Source organism: Equus asinus, chromosome 3 (genome assembly GCF_041296235.1).
Source record: "Equus asinus isolate D_3611 breed Donkey chromosome 3, EquAss-T2T_v2, whole genome shotgun sequence".
NCBI lineage: Eukaryota > Metazoa > Chordata > Mammalia > Perissodactyla > Equidae > Equus > Equus asinus.
Genome location: NC_091792.1, coordinates 59,182,674 through 59,207,943, shown reverse-complemented (window position 1 = coordinate 59,207,943; position 25,270 = coordinate 59,182,674). Strand labels below are relative to the sequence as shown.

At 34.8% G+C, this 25,270-nt stretch overlaps 1 protein-coding gene across 4 annotated transcripts; it reads right to left on the bottom strand.

The window, feature by feature from the left end:
• Positions 1–851: 851 nt before the first annotated feature.
• CEP44 (centrosomal protein 44) lies at positions 852–25,262 on the bottom strand. Of its 4 annotated transcripts, XM_014842135.3 has the most exons (13): positions 24,794–25,252; positions 23,353–23,461; positions 22,436–22,467; positions 17,188–17,326; positions 14,384–14,531; positions 13,051–13,197; positions 12,556–12,678; positions 9,974–10,144; positions 8,073–8,279; positions 7,253–7,331; positions 2,249–2,373; positions 1,941–1,978; positions 852–1,161 (listed from the first exon to the last, which is right to left on the bottom strand). In XM_014842135.3, the coding sequence occupies exons 4-13, from the start codon at positions 17,274–17,276 to the stop codon at positions 1,119–1,121; spliced, it is 1,170 nt and encodes a 389-aa protein (XP_014697621.1). In that variant the 5' UTR covers positions 17,277–17,326; positions 22,436–22,467; positions 23,353–23,461; positions 24,794–25,252; the 3' UTR covers positions 852–1,118. The 4 variants fall into 4 exon arrangements, with proteins under 4 accessions (XP_014697621.1, XP_014697620.1, XP_070361174.1 ...); XM_014842134.3 differs by lacking the exon at positions 23,353–23,461 and having other exon boundaries at positions 24,794–25,262; XM_070505073.1 differs by lacking the exon at positions 1,941–1,978.
• Between the last annotated feature and the right edge of the window lie 8 nt (positions 25,263–25,270).

The window sequence follows — 25,270 nt, the reverse complement described above, 5'->3', positions numbered from 1 at the left end:
CTAAATTGAAGATCGTATCCTAACTTCAAAAGTTCATAATTTTAAAGTCTAATGACTAAACATGTATTAGAATACTAAAAATGTTTCCTCAAAAGTAATTTCCTACTTAGAATTTTAACAATATAAATGTTCATGTTATAAATAATAAATTACATATACATAATATAAACAAATGAATAAATACAATCAGATGATCTAAATAATAATACAAATGAAAAAATATTTTTCCCTCCAAATAATGGAATCAATTTTAAGATTACCCAGAACTATTATTACCTTTTTTACTTATAAAGTTATAAAAAGATAATTTATGTAGTAATTTAAAGTGAATTTCTTTTTTCTCTTGATTTAATTTCATCTAAGACATTTTCTCTTTCCATAAAAAATATATAACTTCCCATCACTTACAAAAAGCAAAAAACATCACTGTGTTTCTTGTAATACTGGACGGCCGCCATGTGTGTCTGTGCTGCTGGTCTTAAAATGTGTTACAAAGTAGAGCACTAAAATACTCAACACACTTTCACAGTCAACTTCCCGACCTGCTTCCAAATACAAAAGGAGAATCATACCCTCACTTTCTTAGTATTTACTGAAAATGTGTTGCTGTTTTTGACAAAGCGTGAAATCATTGTATTTTTGTTTTATTTAATTTTCAATGAGAATTTTTAACTTTTCATTACAATATATTCGTCAGCACAGATGGCAAGACGGTATGTGCGAGAGCCTCCTGGGTACAATACGCAAGTCCCAGGTGAAGTGTTTCCAACAGGATGTGAACCGGGGTCCTCAAGCCTGTACTTTAAAAAGTAGATTACTTAGCCCACTGCCAACAAATGTCAACACCAAAATACAGTGCTATAATGACTTCACTCTGTAAAAGAAATGCATTGGCACACAGGTTTTCCTAAGAAAAGTAAAACAGAGTAAAGCAGTATAATCATATCATAAAACATTAAATATTTATTCAATATTGAATGAAAAAACTCATATACCAAATGGAATTCCAATTCTTAATAAAAATATTGCCATATATTACAATTTATAGAGAATTCTTAGAATATACAACACATACAATAGCCAAAGGCCTTAAGAAGTTCATGCAGAAAATTCTATAATTAGTGATTTGAACATTTCAGTAACTCTGCAGTTTCTTCAAACCTGAAATATAATAAATAAATAATATATTAAGTAAATAAATAATTCATAGTGAGGCATGGGATTTAAGTTGTTGAAATTATGCTTTTGAGCCTAAAATAAATTTCAATATTTTTCTTATTTAAAGGTATAGTTACTGTTAATAAATTAAGTATACCATGGCCAGAGGGGAGCAATAACAACTAGAGTCAATTATGAGTCTAATTCTTGGAGCATAATATTTCAGTACTTCTCAAATTTCAGAAAAATATTAAAGTTTTTTAAAGTGGTAGGCTGCATAACAATCCTATACAATTTCATTTCATATTTATTTTCAACTGCTCTTTAAAAACTCATACGTAATTCTATATTGTATTAGATAAAGGTATCATTTTTAGTATTACCTTACCAATAGTTTTCTGAAAAAGACTAGCAATACTTTAACAATACTTAAAATGTGTCCAAACCATCCATCTACATATATCATATAGTATTTTGATAAATCTCTTATCAAAAATAGATAATACTCTTTAATTACCAACCAAAAATATCTCTGCACTCTTTAATCCACAATTAATTCCATAAACAATGTTTTACATCACTTGTTGGAAACCGAAACAGTGGCTCATCTCACAAACACGTAACTGTAGGTGGATTTATCGCGCTGGAGCCCTGAAGGAAATCCCACAGCTGACTAAGAGACCTTTAAGGTTTGAAACACATATGCACATTCTGTGTATACTGTAATCCAATACAATTCCCTATTGAGAAATGAATTTCTGTTGCCCTTTTCTGTTACTTACATTTTTTTCATCCTTTCCATTTTCTGGATTGTTGTTTCCTTTAATTTAAAAAGCAACAAATTTAGGCAATTTCTCAAAGTAAACCATCATCAAAGATGGACCATGAAAATATAAAATACATGAACATATAAAACAGTCTAAAACATTGCAGTAAGTACTGTTTACTGATCATGAAGAATTTTCAAGAGAAACTAAGATTTACAGTTTCACTATTTTTCTTGCCATGGTATCTACAACTCAATCTAAGGCTTGCTTATTCTCCTGAGCTTAGAAAGGAAATCATCTAAGCAGTTGCCAGTTTTTCTTACCTCTGAAATGTCTTTCAAACCACAGTAGTTAAGAGTTGAGGCTCTGGGAGTTGAATCTGACGACACTGTACTATAGCCAGAGGACAGAGGGATACTTGCTTGCCTCTCCTTTTTGCTTTTTCTATCTGTGGAGAAATTAACTTTTAGGTTATCTTTTCCTGTCATAGCGGAGTCAAATTTCTAAAAATGTTATGTATATATAAGAGAAACAAACATTATTTTAATATAAAATGGCTACAAGTATAAATCCAGATGAGTTTTTAATATTCTTTTAAGATAATGACTTACATATGGAGACCTAAGTGTTAAAAATTGACCAATAAAAATTACAAAAGGTAATGTTATCTCTATCACGGTAGCAATCAATTGAATAAGTAGGCAAGTTAATTTATTTTTAAATATAAACTACTGTCTCATGTATATTCTTTTCTTAAAATAGTGGCAACTATTACTAAAACTGACTACATATACTTTTAACTCAAGAAATATTCTATCCTGAGTTGATGTGCATGGAAAAAATAATGCTTAAAATTCAGGATTCACAGATTTCTTTTTCTAAAGAACTGAACAACTTTCCATTTCCAATATCCTGATATTATTCACTCAACAAAACGATGGCAAATCTTTCCTACAATTGAATCAATTACAGAACATCACAGATAAGACATGCTTCTGTTGAATCAATCCCATAAGCCCTATGTTTTAGTTATGGTACATTTGGCTGCAAAAACAAGGCCCCTTCCCAAAAAAATCAGACACCCATTTAAACTGGTTTACATAAAGACAGTTTTATTGTTAAGCCTACACAGACAGCCTCAATTAGGGAACAGAGTATTACCACATGAGGACTGAAACAACTAAAAAGACTTTTACTTTCATTTCTCATGGAGCTACAGGTTTTGCCTCCTGCTCTTGCCTATTTGCTCCATTCCTCTACTTACTCATCAGCATGACCTTGGACAAAACGGCCAGCCTAACCCAGGCTCAACATCATCTGACTGACTCACTCTTGGTGTCCTTATTCCAAATTCCTAAGGAAGAGAAAATGATTGAGCTCAACTCCCTTTGGCTGGTATTCTCTGGATTAAGTGTCTATTCTTGATCCAATTAGCTGAGCTCAGGGATCAGGATCACATGATACATTTTCAAGACTAGCAGCTACACCCAATTCTTCTAGCAGGGGCTGTCAGGAATAGGTAATTTCAAGGAATAATTTGAATCTAGGCCAGAACCATATCTACTATGCCCTAATCTTGAATTATTTTCTATGGATAGAGACAGGTGTCCTGTCCAGGTGCTGAACATTTTTTATGCCATTCAAAAATAGGGAGATCCCAGGACAGGCAACAAGGCCTGCGAAGACAGACAGAATGGAGGGCTAGAAATGGAGGTCCCTGCTTTCTAGACTTTCAGATATCTATCTAGCCTTGTTCAAGGGAACATCTCATGGGTGGGAGAAAGCTGGTATTAGGCAGGTTGGGGGACTATTCAGAAAGACAGTCATATAGGGCATCCAGAGGTTATAGAGCTGGGCATATACAGAACACCAGACATATTTAATAGCCAGATCAGTTAAGTGCATATTATTGTCTGTGATAATTCTTCTTATTGCCTTCATGAGCCTTTAGTAAAGTCTTCCTAGTTAAACACAATGGTTTCTTAGCTTTGCTATGGGAGATTGAGAAAGAACTGGTAACTGAGTTCAGGTTGGAAAGGAAAGGAAAGAGTAGTGGCCCCTGAAGCCATTGTTACAGAGTTTCAGAGGTGATTGCTAATAGATCCCTGTGAGGAAAGGGGATCTCTAAGGTATGGGACACTAGATTTTCCAGACAACTCTCCCCATATGACCATTAATCTTTCACTGCCAACTTTGGGGGATTATGACCTTATTTCATTAAGAGAACCACTTGGGTCCTTTGCCATTTAGTTATAATTTGTAAGCCAATCCCTCCAAATCAAAGGCCAAATATATATCCAACTGATTTCTGGATATTTTAAGTATTTCATTTATAACTTAATATATTCAAAAGTGAACTCATTTTCCCCAAACTTTCTCCTTCTCTTGAATTCCCTGTTTCATTAAAGAGCAACAACTATCTACCCAGTCACATGAGTCAGATACAAGTGGTCAGTCTTGACTTTTTCCTTCTCCTTCACCCTTTTTACTTCTACCAGTAATGAGAGCCTATCAATTCTAACATTTAAATATCTCCCAAATAAACTATGTCCTCTTGATTTTCACTATCATTGCCTTAGTAGACACCCTCATTGTTTTGAAATAATGATCACTGAAATATACCCTTCAAATTACTGTCTTTGCATGTCTTACTTCCCTCTAATTAATCACTATTCTGCTTTTATGATGATCTTTCTGAAACACAAATCTGATACTAGGCTTGCTGAAAATCTTCCTATGACCTCACGGACTCCATGATTTGGCCTTTCTACTCTTCTGCTTCAACTTCCTTTATGTGCCCAACGTACCCTTCCTACTAGTGATACTGGAACAAATTACATTCTCGTGGCACCAAAACTTTATTAATATTTTCAATTCTGTGAGGAAAAAGGCACAAAACAAAATAAAAACAAAAGCAGCCCTGACAGCCATGTCCTGCCTAGCAATTAACACCAAGGTCATTGCAGCCCCCACCAAACATAATAGAAAATCAGCATCGTGAGGTCACTTCATTACTTGATGAAATAGAAAAAAAAACTAAAGACTATTCTGTCATTGAACACAAACAGAACAAGGACACCATGTAACCACGCAAATAACCAGCTATTGCCCTCTCTCCACTAATATGAGTGCTTCTTTTCCATTGAAAATTTCAGCTCCGTTTCATTCTTATTGTCAATCAAATTGCTCCTGCTTCTGACAGCAAAAGAACTTCTTTAAACTGTCTCCAAAATCACCCAACATAAGCCCAATCCTTATAATAAAAGCCTCTCCTAACTCATTCTGACAGAAATACAGAGACACCGTATAGTTCCCCATGGAAACACTGTATTCCTAATAAAGGGAAAATGGATCTGGACCTTCACAAAAACCATTCCCAATTCAACATGATCCTGAGATCAGATTGGTGAATTATCACTCTCAACATTCAAAGGAAATCAAACTCTGTGCTTCCTAGTAGCATGTATATGTAAGGTGTAATGTATAATGCTTTATAAATTTGACTCTTTTAATTGATAATGGTCAGAGTATAAAGTTTTTGAGACCAGATATTCACCTTATTTATAACCTATAATCCATTTCAAATAGTGACCCATCGGTTCATCACCCTGAGTCCTAGCATGGTGGCTTAAACTTGGCTATGTGTTTACTAAATGTGTTAAAGGTATGTTCTGTAATAATGTTAGATAAAAAACAGTACACCCAAACATGCAAACCCAAACTTGGAAAAGACGATGTTTTGCAAATAGCAGGCATTCAGCATTCTTTCAGTGCATAAAAATTTGAGCTTTACCATATACAGATACTGGAGATAGAAATATAGATGTACTTTCTGTCTGCTAGACAGACCGTAAGATAAAGTTCTTGCTGTCATGGATCTTAGAGTTTAGCTTTGAAATGTGCTGAGTAAATGAATGAAGGATATATGAAAAAGTCAACATTTTATCAAATCTGAAATTTGTAGTCTATAATAAATTGAGTGCCTGAAATAGCATCTCAAAAAATTATATTTAATAACCTAATCACTGAAATCATTCTCTGTGTAATGAAACTGGCATGTGCACTAAATACGCAGTGATTAAAAGAAAACTTCAGAGCTAAGTTGCCTCGATTCAAATCTGTTCCATCATTCAATAGCCGTGTGACTTGGCACAGTTATTTAATCTCTCTGTACTTCACTTTCCTCACCTGTAAAATATGGATAATAATAGTACTTACGCTGCATAGTTGCCTTGAGAATTAAAATTGTTAATATAGCAGTTAGAATAGTGCCAGGCACACAGTTAGCACTATAATGTGGTGGCAATGGTGTCACTAAATTGTTATATATGTAGTAGTTGAAAAATTTAATGACATTAAACATCTGTAGACTTTGAAATTTAACTTCATTATGTATTCTCAATTGGACAAAATACATCATCTACAAATATGATTTAATTACAAACAAGAGATAAAATTTAGACTTTTGTCTTTTCAGAAACTGTAAGAACCAAAAAATAAAAGCTGTCACTGAAAAACAGCCCAGAAATCTTATCCTTGCTGCTCAATCACACTGAAAACGTCACTAGCCTAGTGAAGTTAAGTGACATGGAGAAGACCTGTCCTAATTTTAGATCCTTCTTATTTTATGATCATCAGTGAACTGTTCAAATCCAAGAGGTCTTTTGTTTTTTTTTTGTTTTTTTTTTTTGAGGAAGATTAGCCCTGAGCTAACATATGCCGTCAATCCTCCTCTTTCTGCTGAGGAAGACTGGCCCTGAGCTAACATCTGTGCCATCTTCCTCTACTTTATAGTGGGACGCCTACCACAGCATAGCTTGCCAAGTGGTGCCATGTCCGCACCCGGGATCCAAAACAGTGAACCCCAGGCCGCCAAAGCGGAATGTGTGCACTTAACCGCTGCACCACCGGGCTGGTCCCTGCAAGAGGTTTTTTAACACTTTATAGGTCACTGACAAATGTGTATTCTTCTCTTACATATATTAGTTACATATGTGAAAGCTATACTTAAATTTAAATTAGAAACTTTGGAGGTCCATTTTTATTATTCCAGAGCACTTTACAATTAAAAGAGTAAAACATCTCCAAAAGTTTGCAATTTTGTACACTGGAATTTATTCAACCACTAGGTCATGTAAGACACGTAGGCTGGCTTTTTTAGCAATTTTTGTCTTCGGTAATCTGTTCAATATTTTCTTTGCTCTTAGGAACTTTGCAGCTTCCAAAAAGATAAGGCTTGGTGACATTAGAATTTCCAAATACCTATAAAAACCATTTTTCTGAAAACTCCTTACCATATCACCAATACCAATATCGTAAGAACTTACCAGGCTTCAGAATATCCATGTCACTACTAGAAGAAGCGTAGTCTTCATTAGCTTCATTAAAGTCTACAAAGTCATCATTCTGGAATAATATAGTTTAGTATTTAGAATAAAATGAAAAAAAAAGTTCTCATTTTTCATTCTTACTGCTAAGCATAAAATATAAAGACACGATAAATGTTGAAATATTTTTCATTATTTTATTTATAAAGCAAAACATTCTCACATACAAGAAATCATCTTTTAAATGTGGAAGCAGATAGTAATCTTCTTGAATCTAGTAACTTTCTAGGAAGGAAAGACAGACTAGGATCAGAAACTAAAATCCTGAGTAAAGCAAGAAACAAACTTCTCAGATTTGATCAGGCAGTGGCACATTTGGGACCCATTTCTATGAAACTTGCAATTTGATTAAAGCAAATGAGCAAGAAAAGGAAGTTATAATTTAAAGTTTTCCTCTCCTGTCAACTTTACTTCTTTCCCCTGCAAAAACGGGCCCTTTATACTATTAAAGGGTCTAAAATAATTTCAAGCTTTTCATAAATAAAATCAAACATTATCTCATTTTAGGTACACGTATTAACAGCTCTAAAAGCTCAACTTACAGGTTTGTCGGATTATCTTATTTAATGAAGGAAAAAACAACTGCCAACAACAACAACAAAACAGGCTGTGTCTAAACAGAACTTTGTTCCAATTAAATATTTCCCATTACCTAAATATTCTCTTATTTGGTATTTCCAAAAGAATACACACATAAGTGAATAAAGGAAATACTTTATTGTATCTGAAGTATTCTATGAATGTTAAGGAAAGCAAATACCTTTTTAGACAAAAGCCTTTCTGTTTCAAGAAGAGTGACGCGACTTAGGAGATTCGTCCAGGTTTTTTCATTCACCATCACTTTTCCTTTCATTTTTTCTTCCAAACAGTCTAATCTACTCTCTATCCAACTTAGTTTCGTAAGCTTTTCTTGGCATTCTGCAAGCTTACTCTGCAGTGCAGTAATCTCAGGACTACCTTTTACGTCCTAAAATGATCAGAAAGATTAAAAATAATGTCACGCAAGCTGAAATTCCTTTTCAATTCAATGTATTCCCACTTCCAATAATTAACAGTTACAATAATTATAGTAACAATTAATAGTTACAATAGGCAGTACAGCATGAGAGTTAAGATTCTATTTCTGAAGGCTGACCACTTGGACACTTAAACTAGCTCGTCTGAGATGTGTGACTTTGATGCCTGAATTTCCTCATCTACCAAAAAAGAAAGAAAGAACAGTACCTACTTCATATGCTTCTTGTGAAGATTAAATGAGTTCATTTGCATAAAGCTCCTAGAATATCAGGAAGTATAATAAAACCTTATCCGAGGTTTCACTTTCTGTGGTTATCCTGGGTCAACCACAGTCCAAACATATTAGATGCAAAATTTCAGAAATAAACAATTCATAAGTTTTCAATTGTGCACCATTCTGAGTAGTGAGATGAAATCTCTCGCCAACCTGCTCCGTTCCACCCCGTCCCGCCAGACATGAATCATTCCTGGTCCAGCGCGTTCACGTTGTATAGGCTACCTGCCCGTTAGTCACTTAGCAGCTGTCTCGGTTACCAGATCAACTGTCATGGTATTGCAGTGCTCATGTTCAAGTAACCCTTATTTTACTTAATCATAGCCCTAAAGCACAAGACTAGTGATGCCTACAATTCAGCTATGCCAGAGAGAAGCCATAAAGTACTTCCTTCAGGTAAAAAGGTGAAAGTTCTTGACTTAACAAGCAAAGAAAAACATCATATGCTGAGGTTGCTAAGATCTATAGCAATTTCTAGTACAGTATATTGTTATAATTGTTCTGTTATATTATTAATTATTGTTCTTAATCTCCTACTGTGCCTAATTTATAAATTAAACTTTACCATAGGTATGTATGTATAGGAAAAAACAGTAACATAGGGTTCAGTACTATCTGTGCTTTTAGGCATCCACTGGGGGTCTTGGAACGTATCCTCTGTGGATGAGGGGGACTACTGTAGCTTCTTGTAACAACACCTAGCACAAAGCTAAGAGAAAATGACCAAAAAATGACAGTGCGTTGAGATTGTTCAGTTTTCTATAAATAGGAAATAAGCCTGATGGCCATCTGGTAGTTTTTATAAATGCCAACTGTATATTGAGATGTAGAGAAGTCAGAGGACACAGAAGATAGAAAAAGAAGTTTTAGCAGAAACAGTAGAGAGTAGATATTATAATGGGGTCTGTGGCAATAAAGTAATAGAAATGGTATTCTAAGAGAGAAGGAGAGAGAAAAAAAGACAGCAAGAGCCCAAAAAGGAAAAAGAAAAGGCAGCAGGGTACCAATTGTTTCCATTCATCAATATAAGGAATAGATGGTAGAGAAGTTTCCCCGTACACAGTAGTATATCTCTATCTCTCAATACACTGTAAATTGCTTAAAGCCAAGTAGTATGTCTTATTCGCCTTTCTATTACTTATCTTTCTATTCATAACACCTAGCCTAGTACCCTAAACATAAGCAGCAAATAACATCTGTTGAATTATATTCAGTAAAACTTTTTGATTCTTAAGTAATGGTAACAAAGGTAACGTGTCGTGACTAATAATTCAAAAGGCTAGAAATATTCCAAAGTTTAGATGCTGAAATAATCATGTACATCAAAGTAAGAAATATGAGTATCTGTTAAAGAAGTCCAAAATTATTACTTGCTGATCAGACTTGATTTCAGGGACCTCTACTTCAGGAATGGTTATTTCACTAGGCTTTAAGCCACACACATCAAATGCTTCATTAACATCTGTAACTGTACTTAACATATCTTCAGGGATTTTAACACTATCTTCAGTATACAGGTGACGGATCACCACCGCTTTCTTCTGCAGAGAAAAATACATCAGAGCTGCTTCAATGTTTTTCCTCACACAATTATTTTTAAACATACACATAGAAATTTGCAAAAGGAACATCTTATCTTCCCTTTAACATTTACAAACGTTTAAATTACCACATATAATGTATATATTAAACATTATAAACTATTATTAATATTTTATATATGATGAAATTGTGGTTATAATTTTTAGAAGCATTCTGATATTTTAGAAAAATATTGAAATATCTATTCAATGATGTCTGGGATTTATTTCCAAATGTTTCAGATCTGGGGGGAAGATATTGGGAAAAGTGATTACAATAAAGATGAAACAAGATTAGCAAAAAGTTGACAAATTGCTGAAACTCAGAATGGGTACTTTTGTAAATGTTTGAAACGTTCCACAATAAAACATTATTTTAAAAAGGTTATCACCTAATTCACATGTAAGTAATCAAGAACTGGCTCTGTGAGTAGGACTCAAAACAATTTTTTTTCCGGTTAAACAAACCACAAAATATCAGACCTTCACCTAACAATTCAAACTTAATAACGACAAAGGGAAACTCCTGAGAGTAAGGCATTAGGTCAAACTAGGAATTTACATAGGACTCTTCCACTACTTCCCGTTTTACAGATTGCATATGCTCTATAAAAACGTAACATATATGACACAGAAGTCAAATAGCACTCTAGAGATGGCTATAGAGGAGACAATTTGCTTTAGTATTGACTCAGTTTTTGCCTGTAAACAAAGGAGTGTACTTACTGACTCCAACTTTTCTAAATGGGAATACTTTTTAATACTTATTCAACTTCCTGATAATTAAAGATCTTATATAACAGATAAAATTTTGATGGATAAGAAAACTTTAAGAAAATTAAAAACAAGTCTAATGTCTTGAAATTTTGTATCTTTCTTTGTTAGGACAATTTAGTTTACGCCTCAGCCCCCATCCTGAAAAAGAAGACTGAAAAATACATTTAGTTACAGCAACTCATATTTAATAAATGCTTACAGTGTGCCTAATCCTGTGCTAAGCACAATGAAGGTAAAAAAAAAATCAGCATAAAAAAATCCCTGTTTATATAAATTCTAGTTGGGGAAGGATACAAGACATACATCACTTAACAGTTAGAAAATAAAACTGTATAAAACCAACAAGAGTTAGAAAATAAAACTGTATACAACCAACAAGAGTTAGCTATTCACACAGACAAGAACTATGGGCATGTATTCAGAAACGATGCCTCTTTTAATTCCTTTTCTTTTTGCCCTCATTACATGGAGCAAAACAGGCATATTAAAAAAAGGTACTGACCTAAGAATTTGTTTCTTATAGCAAAATGTCACTAATTTTTATAAAGGCAAAAAGTACAAACGTATTTTTTCTTTTTTTAATTTATTTTATTTTTTGCTGGGGAAGATTCGCTCTGTGCTATCATCCATACCAATCTTCCTCTATTTTTCAGAATGTGGGCTGCCAGTATAGCATGGCTGCTAATAGGGCAGTGTAGGTCCACACCCAGAAACTGAACTCAGGCTGCCAAAGTGGAGCATGCTGAACTTAATCACTAGGCCAGCAGGGCTGGCCACAAATGTCTTTTTAATAGATTCTGTTTGTATAACTCACGTATTTTGAATTAGGGAAAAACAATTCTCTAGATTTTACTTCAGCCAGAAACTATTCACATTCTTTATCTAATTACACATTGATTATTCATCTGGTATTCTATCCTTTGATCTCAGAAAAAGCTTGCCCCAGATGGAAGACAGGTGAAAGTATTTTTATCATTATAAAATGATATTTTGGCTTCAATTTCCCTTGAGGATAAGAAAAGTTTTCTCTAAAATGCATTGGACTCTCAGCCAAAATTACTTGAAGCAGACAAAGGCAGGGAAGATATCTATCAACAAAGAGAAAATATTCAAAACATTAACCTAAAACCAGATTATAGGTTTAGGGACTATCAATCATTGGATAATTTATACTCCTGGTACAGAAAAATGAATGTAGGAAATGAATCATCATAACCTATCACTACAACTAATGGTAGGCTCTTCATATTCATATGTTCCCACGTTTTAGGAAGACTATATACATAATTAACAGTAAACTTTCATGATTGCATAATATAACCTTCCTAAATCGTCTCTATTCTATCTAGGAAGCGAGGTAGAATTAGGAATCAGAAATAGAAAGCATGTTCAATTTTACATTTCTACTCTCTTCTTATAATTTTAGGGATGTTCCCCCAGTTAATATAAGATATGCATTGTTAAAAATCCTTACACTCTAATATCTAACTAGAATGTTTTAGCAGCTGCTAGTCAGAAAAATGAATCTTGTACATTGGATTAATTAGATAATAACTCTTAACACTACAGGATACATTTTCTTTGTATTTTCCTACCTTTCCTGAAGTTATAAACCTTCCAGTGACATCAATACCAACAGGTTCTGTAGATGTCTTCTCACTGCTTGAAGAAGGTTCTGACTTAACAGAACTGATTTTTTTTCTTTGTTGTGATGGAGTCTTAAAAAAAGTATTAAGACGTAATAAATTTTGTGTGAAAGCATGATGTATATTTAAACTCTATTATTTAAATTTTCACATATGAAATATGACTATTGAATAATGAGAGTCTAATGAGGATACATGTCTTTTGAAGAAGTGATGAAAACATATTATGCTTGAACTATTAGTTTAGGATGAGTAGATCCAAGTCACAAATGTTTAAAAACAGGTGACTAGTATTTAAAGCAAACACCAGGCATTATAAGGTTACCCAAATCTGTGTATAATGCAGTAACTATACTACGATTTCATTTGCTGTCTAGGGTATTGATTTCATACATTAAAATACTGGGCCACTTAGCATAAGTTAAAATCTATTAATAAAATTACCTTGTCAAGACTACTCAACTCCTTATGCTTTTTTATCACACAATTCAAAATATCACAAGTAATTTGGATTTTCCATTCGGCAAATCCACACTGGATAAACTGCTTTTTTGTCAAGATTGGTTTATAATTAAATTGATCCCGAAGAAGCTGTAAAGAGGGAATAGATCAACATAATAATTGGGAGCAATTTCTTTCAAAAATCCAAAATGATAAACAGCCACCTGGTCAGACATGTAATGCCATTTTTGAGAGGAGGAGGATCAAGTCATTAAATAAAGAGTACTAAAGAGATGTGTAGAGGTGGTGTGAGTCATGACCAGGTAGGAGAGGTATCCAGGTGGAAAACAGACAGCTAGGGATGTAGCAGAGAATAAATGGCTGTCCAGAGAGATGGAAAGTGACAGCTACTCATCAAAAAGTTCAAATATCCTCACAGGTACTAGAAAAATTCCTTAGCTCACTATAGAAGAAAGAATACCATACCAGATTTCAGAAAACCATAGTTCCATTTGTTTATAATTCTTCCACTACATGATTTTTGGACAAGTCAGTAGGTCTGTGAGTTTCAATTTCTCATTTGTAAAATCAGAGAAATAGACTAAACCAGTAATTTTCAAAATCTACTCTGTGGAACCCTAGGATTTCTTAGAAGTGCCTCTTAGATTTCCATGGAAGCTTTCTGGGGTGAGAGGCAAAGAAAGGGAAGATAAAGGAGCTCCCATTTCATCAAATGCAACTCTCTACTTAAAAAAGAAAAAATAAGACTTCAGTTGATAAATGGGCTTCACGATTTCTTTAAAAAAATTTAAGAAGACCACAGTACTGGAGCAAAAATTAATGATAAGTATGTTTTTTTTACATCAAATATGAGATTAAGTTCAGTAAATATATAGTACAAGTATAGATACTAGGGTAGATATAAGACATCATCTCAGACTTCCAGGAACATAAAATCTCAATCAAAGTTGTAGTTCCTTCTTACAAACAACTAAATTAACTCACAATTCTATGAAGCACAAACTTTACTCAATAAAATATTGCCTACTTATGCCAGTATACCAAATTTTACTAAAATTTGATATAAAAAGAGCAAATGATAACCAATGACAAATGTTTACCAGTTGTCATATTTATTAGAGTATGAAACATAAAGCAAACTTGAATTACATCTTGATTCAAATAAGGATTGCATTTAAATGAGATAAATGTATATGAAGATACTCTGTCAACTATACATGCTGCATATATTTAAGGAGTTATTATGAAAACAGTAATCTTAAAAAAATCATTCAATGACTACTAAAATAATTATTGTTTCATAAATTCAAAATACCTTATAGACAGTATCTATAAAGCGCAAGTCATTCTTTGCTATGAGCTCTATATTAGATTCCATCAGAAGTTCGGCTACATAAGGTGAATATGAGGTAAGGGCATAGCTGATGATGGGCAAAGACGCTGCTGTATCTCCCTTTATCAAACTGTCAGGAAAAAAGAAAAAAAGATTTAGTGAATAAAATTCTACAAAGTTGGATAATAAGGGAAATATATGAAATGTCAGTAATTTATAACTTAACATTGCAGCCATAAGAATTAGGTGATGCACAAGACCCTTTAGATTCCATCCCTTACTCTAAATCAGTCTAGCCAAATTACTATTGTTCCTTTGCTCAAAAACTTACAATAGCTCTTTAGTACCAACAGTCTGTTTACCATAGTACTTACTGATTTTCCAAAGCTTAGCCTTACTCAATCTAGCCCATTTCTCCTACTAATAATAAAACAAATGTACTACCTTACAGTACCCAAGTATACTTCATGATTTCACAAACACTTGTTACATTACCTCATTTGCTCTTTACCACAAACCTGCAAAGGTAAAATATTATGAATTCTAAGTTATAGATGAGGAAAACAGGACTGGAAAATGCATCTACTGTGACTAGGCTGATCGGTTTACTATCTTCCACCTACATCAGGCTCATTAGAAATGAGTACCTTACTAGCTTATGCTAATTCCTCTAGTTTAGAAAGGCACCCACTCTTCTCTGTTATTCATTCTTTATGAATCATCTGTCAAATATTAAGTGTTCCATGAAGTCATCCTCAACTCTGTGGTCCTTACTGATCTCTCCCAGAAAGACTGCCCAAGTATTCAGTATCTGATGCTTCATGCTCGGTCCTGTACTATTGTCTCATTATCTACACATATGGATCTTATTTTCTCACTTGGAAGTACCTTCACTGATTCTCCCACAACAAAGCACAGGAGGTATCTGTTCAATTAGCCAGTTATACTTGTTCAAGTGAAGTAATAATGTACTTACATAAAATGTATTTGTTTTCCACAAAATTCAAGACAGGTACATAAATCTCCCCCCAAATTTTTTAATAAGGCAGAGAACAAATGTATGATGATAATACATTTTGTTTTTCAGGACAATTATAAATCGTTTCTCATTTATGTTTATGGGTACAATAGTATTTTACCCAATGAGAAAACTGCTCTGGCAACCATGTCTATCTGTAAGACAGTTCAAACACAGAAAATGAAAAAAATACCTTTGAATAGCAAAATCTGCCCATTTTATGCACACTATGAATAGAAAATAGCCAGGTCTGCATTTAACACCCCTTACATTAAACAATCTCAAAAATCTTGGCTATCTAGTTTCTAAGGATTTAGATTAGAAACAGCAAGAAAAACAGACATTATAAACTGGCACATCAACACAAAAAAACAGCAGATGGCAAGAAAACATTTAAAACTGGGAAACTGTAGAAAGAATCAAAATATGTGGGGGGGGGGTGTGTCTACCCGTGTGTGGGGACAGGCAATCTGAAGAAGCAGCAGCAAGTAGCATTACCTATCTCAAGAGACCCTGCAGATATTACTATGTTATGAATAACTTTAAAATCTTTGTTTTAATGATACTCTGGGGTCAATAAGAAAATCAAATGTTTAAATGCTATACTCAAAAGATAGGAGAATAACTGGTGTATTTTAGAATTATTCCTACCCAAAATATCTTTTAAAATGTTGATGCTTAAAGTAGTAAGAAAACTTGACTACCCAATCTGGTTACATCCCTGCAAGTCTGGATGGTAGAGATTTCCCTGTTTGAGGACCAAGATATGATTGGTACACACTATGGGAGCAGACTACGGAATATCTTCTGCTTCTTACATAGAATACATGTAATAACAGTCATTAGAGCCAAGCTTTCTCCTCACTCCTCACTATCCTTTCATTTGCAGCCTTCTCTCAAGGTTAGCTTTCCCTAGTATACAACTAGAATATCCACTTTTATAGGTAAAGCCCATTACTCCAGAATTCTACTTAGTAGCTAGTTTAACCAAGTTTCACTCTACTACTTGAACATGTGCCTCATCTGGACTTGTCTCTTGACACACTCATTGAACAAATGTCTAATTAGCTTCTAATAATGTGCCAGGCACAATTCTAGATGTGGGGATACAGCAGTGAACAAAACAAAAGTACTAGACTTCGGCTTGCATTTTAGAGAAATACTTAATCAGTCAATAGTCCCAGCAAAGAAGAAAAAGTATTAAAGGATAGAAGATGGCAGGGGCACCACATTAGATTGGCATGAACATAGAAACGCTGTTCCATTCTACAAAATTAAGTCAGTCATAATTGGAAAGTGGAAACTACAGCAAAAGGTTCAAAGTGGGGTCTGGTAAATGACATAGCTTATAGCTCGAGAGCAATCCTCAAGCATGGTTTACCTTGTTACAAGAAATCAGTTAAACAGAATCTTTCAAATCAAAAAAATATCCAACTCAATGTGTGAGGGTGGTAAACTATATAACTAGTGAAATCCATTACACTTCTAAAAGCATAAAGTTTAAAAGGTGTACAGAGACCATAACTTACACTGGTATATATCGTGCTTCTACATCTAAAAGGTGTTTCAAATCTCAAGTTGGAATTTTTCATTAATTCATACTTAGAAGCAAACTCCTTTCTAACTGCTTTCTAAGATATTTTAATCATTTCAAGGAAAATTTTTAGAAGACCCAGATAAAATCTGTATCTTTCTTTAGATACTCCTCCCACATCAAATATCTCAAATCATTGCCAAGAATACAAAAAAGTTTGAGATTATAGCTTACCCTGCACAGTCCACCTCTTCAGGATAATTTAATGAGCGCAGCACCTGCTCCAGGTTCCGTAAGCTTCTCTTTAAGTCACCTGTTGCCATTATTTAACATTAGATTCAGCTCCAGCTTTTGAAATAACCTAATTTTTCACCTAAAAATAAAAATCCATGAAACACTGGTTAAACCTGTGTATTTTTTAAGTTTCTCTATTTTATTTTGTTTATATCTCCTATAGATACTTAACATATTTATCTTAGCTATTTCTCCACTAATTTATCTTTCCTAATGGCCTAGCACTGTCTTGTATCTACTGTGTATTCCTGAATGTCACATGCACTTTTCCCCAATATTTTTTCCTTACAAAAAATAACTGTCTTATGTTCATGTTCTTATAATGTGTTTAATATTATATGACACTCTCCCAAATATTTTATTTTGACAACAAAGTACCATTTGAGCAGACACGTAAACCTGAAATAATCTTCATCAATGACTATTTTGGATGCTTATAAGGCTACAAAATAAAATCAGTAAAAAGTGGAGACGAAGGGGCCAGACTGGTGGTGCAGCGGTTAAGCTCACACATTCTGCTTCAGCAGCCCAGGGTTCACTGGTTCGGATCCCGGGTACAGACATGGCACTGCTTGTCAAACCATGCTGTGGTAGGTGTCCCACATATAAAGTAGAGGAAGATGGGCATGGATGTTAGCTCAGGGCCAGTCTTCCTCAGCAAAAAGAGGAAGACTGGCAGCAGATGTTAGCTCAGGGCTAATCTTCCTCAAAAAAACCAAAAAACAAAAATGGACAGAAAGAAATTTAGTACAGATTTAGTCGTTATTCCCAGGGTTCTGACCTTATATAGTTGCCAATCAGATGCTTCACTTAAAAAATAACAATAGATGAGTGAAAAAGAAAGGGTTTAGCTGGTTAAACATGGCAGATTAAATGCATGTTACCTTTATTTCCTTCTTCTGAACACCACTAAAATGAAAGTAAATGATTAAAAACCATATATAGTTGCCAGGGCAAAGTGAACTAGAGGAGATTCCATTTGACAGAGGATGCGTCAACAAAATTTTGGAACATGGAAAGCAGATGGATGAGTGATAACAAATCTAACAGAATAGGCCAATCCCATCTGACTACTTAGGAGGAAACTAACAGGAACAAGACAGGTTCAGAAATGAGGGGACCCTGATACTTCTGAAAGGCTGAGGGATAAGGGCAGGGGCCCTGAAATAAGGATGATTATTTGAAAATCCATATAAGCTGCTGCTAAACCCTAGATCTTTACTTTCCCACCCCCTTCCTATCCCGACACATATAACCCACTCAGCTAGGCAACTACCCCTCTGATGCCTAAGGTTAGCAATGAGTTTTTAGATAATACCAGAGCACAATCCGTGAAAAAAAAAAATTGATGAGCTGGACTTCATTAAAATTAAAAACTTCTGTTCTACAAAACACACTGTCAAGAGAATGAAGAATTGGGAAAGAATGTACACAAAATACATATTGAATAAAAGACTTGTTCCCAAAATATACAAATAACTCTTAAATTTGAGAGTGAAAAAACAACACAATTAAAAACTGGGCAAAATATCTGAAAACACATCTCACCAAAGATATACAGATGGCAAATAAGCATATAAGAAAAGATTCTCAACATCATATGTCATAAGGCAATTGCAAATTAAAAAAAAAAAAAAACAATGAGATACCACTACACACCTATTATAACGGCTAGAATCCAAAAAACTGACAATACCAAATGCTTAGGAAGACATTCATTTATTGCTGGTGGGAATGCAAATGGTACAGTCAGTTTGGAACACAGTTTCACAGATTCTTACAAAGCTAAACATACTTTTACCATGCAATCATCAATTATGCTAATAGGTATTTATCCAACTGATCTGAAAACTTACATACACACAAGATCCTGCATTCGAACGCTTAGAGCAGCTCTATTCACAATCACCAAAAACTGAAAGCAACCAAGATGTCCTTCAATAGGTGAATGGGTTAAAAAAACTGTGGTGCATTCATACAATGGGATATTACTCAGCAATAAAAAGAAATGAGCTATAAAATCACCAAAAAACATGTATGGACCTTAATGCATATTGCTAAATGAAAGAAATCAAACTGCAAAGGCACATACTGAATTATTTCATTTATATGACATTCTGGAAAGGGCAAAACTGTACAGATAATAACAACTACAGAGATCAGTGGTTGCCAAGGACTGAGAGGGAGGAGGAAGGGTTGAAGAGGTGAGCGCAGGGGAATTTTTTAGAGAAGGGAAACTATTCTTTACAATAAAGTAATGATAGACATTATGCATTTGTCAAAACCTATAAAATTGTACACCTCAAACAATAAACTAATATATGCAAATTTTCAAAAACAACTTAGGAAGGTGGGAAATCCCAGGAAGGAATGCAGACTGTGTGACAAGTGAATCTAACTGTATTCCCAATGTGTGAAACAACCTCAAAGAAGGCGATGGGGGAAAAGGTGTTGACTAACTTTGCAAATGAGTGGAGACTGTGAAATTAAAGGCAAAACAAATTGCACATAAACTCTGTACTCTAGCTTATAAAACTGTTTTCCATGTACATATGAGTTAATTCTGATACTTCTATACAGATATTCGGAAATTGAACAATTGAGTAAATGGATGGCTGAATAGTAGCAGCCAGGTTTCTCACTGCTGGAGTGGGAATTTACAGATAAGCAAGGGGAGGAGACTAGGGTGAGGCATGCCTAATGGATTACAGTTAGAGACATCAGTATGGACTGAAGTTTAGCTCAACACAGATACAGATAATTTCCTACTGAAATATTCATAGATATGTGTATATAGACAGCTTAGTATACACACGTATATTTCCTCTCTCTGTCAGCCAAGAGTGACTAAAAGCAATGGTACCCCAGTAGCAAAGAGCACGCCTAGCATCCAGATCTTGGTGTGTAACACTATTCTTCAATAAAAGGAACCATGTCTCCCTGGAAAAATGACAATTCTAGGACTGGGGCAGGAAATATACAAGATGCGCCTGAAGCATTATGTAGTTCTAGAAAGTACACACAAAACAAACAAACCAATCCCATAGAGATGGGAGTATGTCAAAGGGACACAGAAGCCAAATGAAACAGCTCTCGATGATCAATGAAACAATTTGAACAACAAAATTAATAAAATAGTATTAGATCATAACCCAAAGTATAAAACAAAACAAAAAACAACCAGTATAATGCAATACATTAATAAAGCAGAAAAATCTTACAATCATTTCAATACATGAAGTATAGGTATTTGATAAAATTCAACATTCATTCATGATATAACTCTTAGGACATTAGGAATAGAAAGGAACTGCCTGCATTTGATAAAGGATATTTACCAAAAAATCTACGGCAAACATACTCAACGGTGAAATATTGAAAGCTTTCTCTCTGAGATTGGGAATGAGGCAAACTTATCCACTCTCATCATTTCTATTCAATATTGTACTAGAGGTGACAGACTGTACAAAAATGCAAGAAAAAGAAATAAAAGAGACAAATAAAAATGTCATCATTACAGATGCCATAATTGTATATGAAAAAATCCAAAAGAAATAATAAGTGAATTCAGCAAGGTTGCTGGATAGAAGGCCAATATACAAAAATCAATTGTATTTCTCTGTATTCCCTAAATAATTAGAAAATGTTAAAGTTATATATGTATAAATAATTCACTATAGTCTTAATAAATATCATATACATGAATAAATCTAGAAAAGATATGTAAGACCTCAAAACTATAAAACTTTACTGAAATATATTAAAGAAGTCCTAAATAAGAAGAGGTTTACACTTTCATCAAGGATTGGAAGACTCAATAAATTGATAAATTGTTCCACAGATTCAATGCATTCCCTCCCACCTCCTACAAAAAAAAATCCTTGCAGTTTTTTAGGTGGAAATTGACAAGCTGATTCCAAAATTTATACAGACGAGCAAAAGATAAAGGATAACTAATACAATCTTGAAGATTAAAATTGGAGGACTTAACCACTAAGACTCATTATAAAGTTAAATTTAGAATTAGCGAAAAGACGTACAAACAGAACAATGGACCAGAATAGAACCTAGAAACAGACCATGTATATATTGACACTAGATTTATGACAAAGTTGATGGTGGGTAGCCGTGGAGAAATAAATGGTACTGTGTCAACTAAATATCCAGATGGAATAAATAAATCTTGACCTCGACGTAAAGAGTACCTCACATGCTTCAAAAAATTAATTCCAGGTTTGTTCAAGATCTAAATGTAAAATGTAAGACAAGCAGGCTTTCTGGAGATCACAAAGGAGAATATGATCTTCAGGCAGAGAAAGATTTCTTATCTTATGCCTGATAAACGAACCACTTAAAATTAGTAACTTCTATTCATCAAAAGATACCCTTAACAGAGTGGAAAGATAAGCCATTGAGTGGAAGTTGATGCTGTCAATAGATACAACCAAGAGAAAGATTAGTATCTTAGAATACATAAAGAACTTCCTAAAAGGAATAAGAAAAAGGAAGACAACTCAATAGAAAAACGGGAAAGAGATTTGAACAGGAACTCTACAAAAGAGTAAACATGTGAAAAGATAATCTCATTAATCATTAGGAAATTTACAAAGTAAACCCAAAATGTAGGCTGTAGAGCATCTGAAACTCACACAATGCTGTGAAAGGGTAAATTAGTAAAATTACTTTGGAAAACTTACTGGCAATGTCTACTAATGCTGACACACATAGAGCCTATGAAACAGGAATATGACATATACATATGTAATACATATACATAAAGAATATACATAACAGAACATGTGTGTGTCTGTGTGTATATATATGCATGTGTGTGTGTGTACACCAAAAAACATGAACAATATTTGAGATTTTAAATAGAATGGTTCATTTTTATAAATCCCAAAGGAAATAATACCATGGAATCATATTGTTAAATGACTTATTTTACTGCACGAGTTAACGTTTTCATTAGATTCTTAACTGAGACTATTTCCAAAGGAGGTTCATAAAATAAATAATAGTAAGATAGGTAAATAAATGGTTAAGAACCTTTGTTAGAAAGAGACATAAGACCTCTACACTGTAAGTCTAGCCAACCAGGAAGGCAAAGCTCAATACTACACTTCAAAATATGTATTCATAACTGTTCATGGACACCTCATAGAAGGAAAATAACATATAACAATACCTTGAGTAATGAATCCTCTGGGAATGAAGCTCCTTTAAAATGAAGTCATTGACAGTAAAAAAAAAAAAAAAAAAAACAATTCATAAATCAAGTGAAGTAGAGTTAGTGTGATCTTTTCCCCCTAGTCAGCATTCCAAGAGTTGCCCAGGATATAAATTATCTTGTTACACACCTTCTTTGTATCTAAACATAACTACAGGTAACAAGGCAAGCACTCTGCAAAATCCCAAATTTAGGAAGCTTTCTATTTTAAGCCACCAACCACCCATCCTCCTGTATCCACCCAGTATCCTCCTGTTTCAAGTCGCCTCTCCTTTATCAACATGGTAAAGAACAGGTTAATTATTGAAATTAATTTACACACTCATGCATGGGTTTTAGTAGTATTTTTCAGCCAACCAATTACTTCAACTAAACATTTACATTTTTAGGCAGAGGGAATTTTATGTACTGTCAAATGGGAGCTAACTAGAAAAAAGAGGAAGTGATCCTGAAATCACATTATACCAACTACCGGCCAAGAAGGTAAACCTTATTTAACATCTTTTAGGATGACTGGGAGATAGATAGACATATGGAAGCAGTAAGAGAGATGACTTGCCAAGAACAGCCTTTACTTTCCTAGCAGAGATGAAGTAGGAACTAATCTGGCTGTAACTACAAAAATACATATTCTTGGGTGTTGTCATTGACCAATAGACCCATCTATCTTAACACAATTCTTCTAAGGGCACCTTTTCCCCCATGACATTCTATAACTTTAATATAAATTGTATCTCTTCCCACAGACTTCCTTTAATACTTCCAAACGTATATTCCATCTTTACAGTACATGTAATTTTGTTTTATTTAATACTTTATGGTATCTTTCTATTTTTCCTTTCTTTGAAGCCCTGGAAGTCTCATATTATTTCTACCTCTGGTAATGGAATTTCTGACAACAAAGTATGTCCCTGGAACACATCCTCTTCAGTATCAGCAGAATAAATATTTTGAAGAAGAGTAAGATACAAGTACAGCTTGGATCTGTAGGTGAAGGAGATAAGTGATAAACAGGATAGAAAAAATACAGGGATAAAAAATGTGAGTATTATAAAAATAAATTACAGCTACTACTCTACATTTTCATGAAAGGCTTCACTAACTCTATCATAAAATTGAAAAACACTAAAATTAAGGTATTAAAAGAAGCCAATCTAACCTTATGCACACTTTAACATAGTACTTTCAGAGAAGAAAAATAACTTACTTTTGAAAAAATTGCTTAACATTTTCACTTTATAACCCTTATCCCTTAAAGTAAATTAAAAGAAAGGATATATTACTCAGCTTGTAGCATAGATTCACCCATTAAGATGGTCTCAATATTGCTTCCTAGCTTCCTCCAGAAAGTTCTCTGTACAAGTCAGATCTGCCCAATTGAACTTATTACCGGAGATGTTGCGAAAATGGTACAAAATAAGTTTAAGGCTTTTGATCTAGTTCAATCTCATAGCTGTTAGAGGTCATTACATAACGCCTCCCAACAGAATGCCAATAAAATCTGAGTGAAGCTGGCTCAGAATGAAGCAATTAATTTGACTAGTGTAACGATTATGGTCGATGCCCAAGAGTTTGGGATACAGCTCATAAAGCTAGATATTCTCTAAAAACCACGCCTCAAAAATAGAGAGGAGTAGACTTAAGGAAAAATCAAGTTTATGAAACTTTCCGCAAAAGATATTAGGGAAATACTGCTCTAAGAGACAGGGAGAAAGGTCTGGGAAGGGGAGAACATTGAGAAAATTAAGGAAAAAACAAAGGGAGTAAGGGACATGTATATAGCCCAGTGGGACTGCTCTGTGCACATATAAAACTGTTACAAGGTCTGTGGATAATTTTAGAAGAATAGTCTACTACAGCCACAACTATAGAATTAAAATCTCAAGATTGATCTTTTTTTCATAATGAGGGAAAAATCTGTAGTCCTCTAGGAAGATGGAGAAATACTGAAACACCAGGGAAATGCAAGCAAGGAAAGCATCAAGTACTTTCATCTCTTCCTTCTAGTTACTATTTCCGAGGGGCCGGACTGCTCCTCAGCTCAGGGGATCCAACAGGAGGAATCAGTCTCTAACTTCCCAACCTAACCCGAGAGGATGAGCTGCCACGCTTGTCCTAATTGGTTGTTATCAAAAGGATACACCAGTTGGGTATACAAAAAAGGCATATCCAGGGCTCCCCGACCTCCACTTGGTTTAAAAGCAGGAAAAGGTAAACTTGGTCATTCGCCCCCACCCGGGGACTCGGTAAACGCAGCGGAGAAAGGTGACCTCTGCCCAGAACGGGATGAAGCCTCGCCAGCTCCCCCGGGCTCACCCAGCAGCCGCCGAGCAAAGAAGCTGGCTCCGAAGGCCTCTGGCGCCGCACAACAGCGGGAAGAGGTAGCTCGTGCAACCAGAAACAGCCGTCGGTGCCCTGCCTCTAGCAACGAACGCCTGCAGCCCGACGCCTGCGCTCAGGCGCGCCTACCGCGCCGACCGTTTGTATTTGGAACAGCGGGTCGGAGCCCGCCAAGCCTCGCGGCAAGACCTTCAAAGCCACGGGCTTCTCAGCGTTCCACGATTCCTCGCCGCAGATTCCACACCGCGTTCGTCCAGACCCCTGAGGAGAATGACACTGCTGAGGGCCTTCTCTATGGCAAGTCCGATCCCAAGTTCCACATGAGAGGTTTGTTTAGTTTTGATGCTCAGAGTGGCTCGGGCTGCATGGTGAAAAACAGGGACTCTACAGCGAATCGTAAACAACGGGGATAAAAATGCTTCTTCTTTACGGCTCAGAACCCAAACGTCACTT

Coding starts and splice junctions, on each gene's coding strand:
- CEP44 (XM_014842134.3), bottom strand. CDS start 17,276: ATGGCAACAGGTGACTTAAAGAGAAGCTTACGGAACCTGGAGCAGGTG. Junction 14,532..17,187: donor GAAGAGGTGGACTGTGCAGG/GTAAGCTATAAT, acceptor TTTTCCTGACAG/TTTGATAAAGGGAGATACAG. Junction 12,679..13,050: donor AGTTGAGTAGTCTTGACAAG/GTAATTTTATTA, acceptor ACTTTTTTTAAG/ACTCCATCACAACAAAGAAA.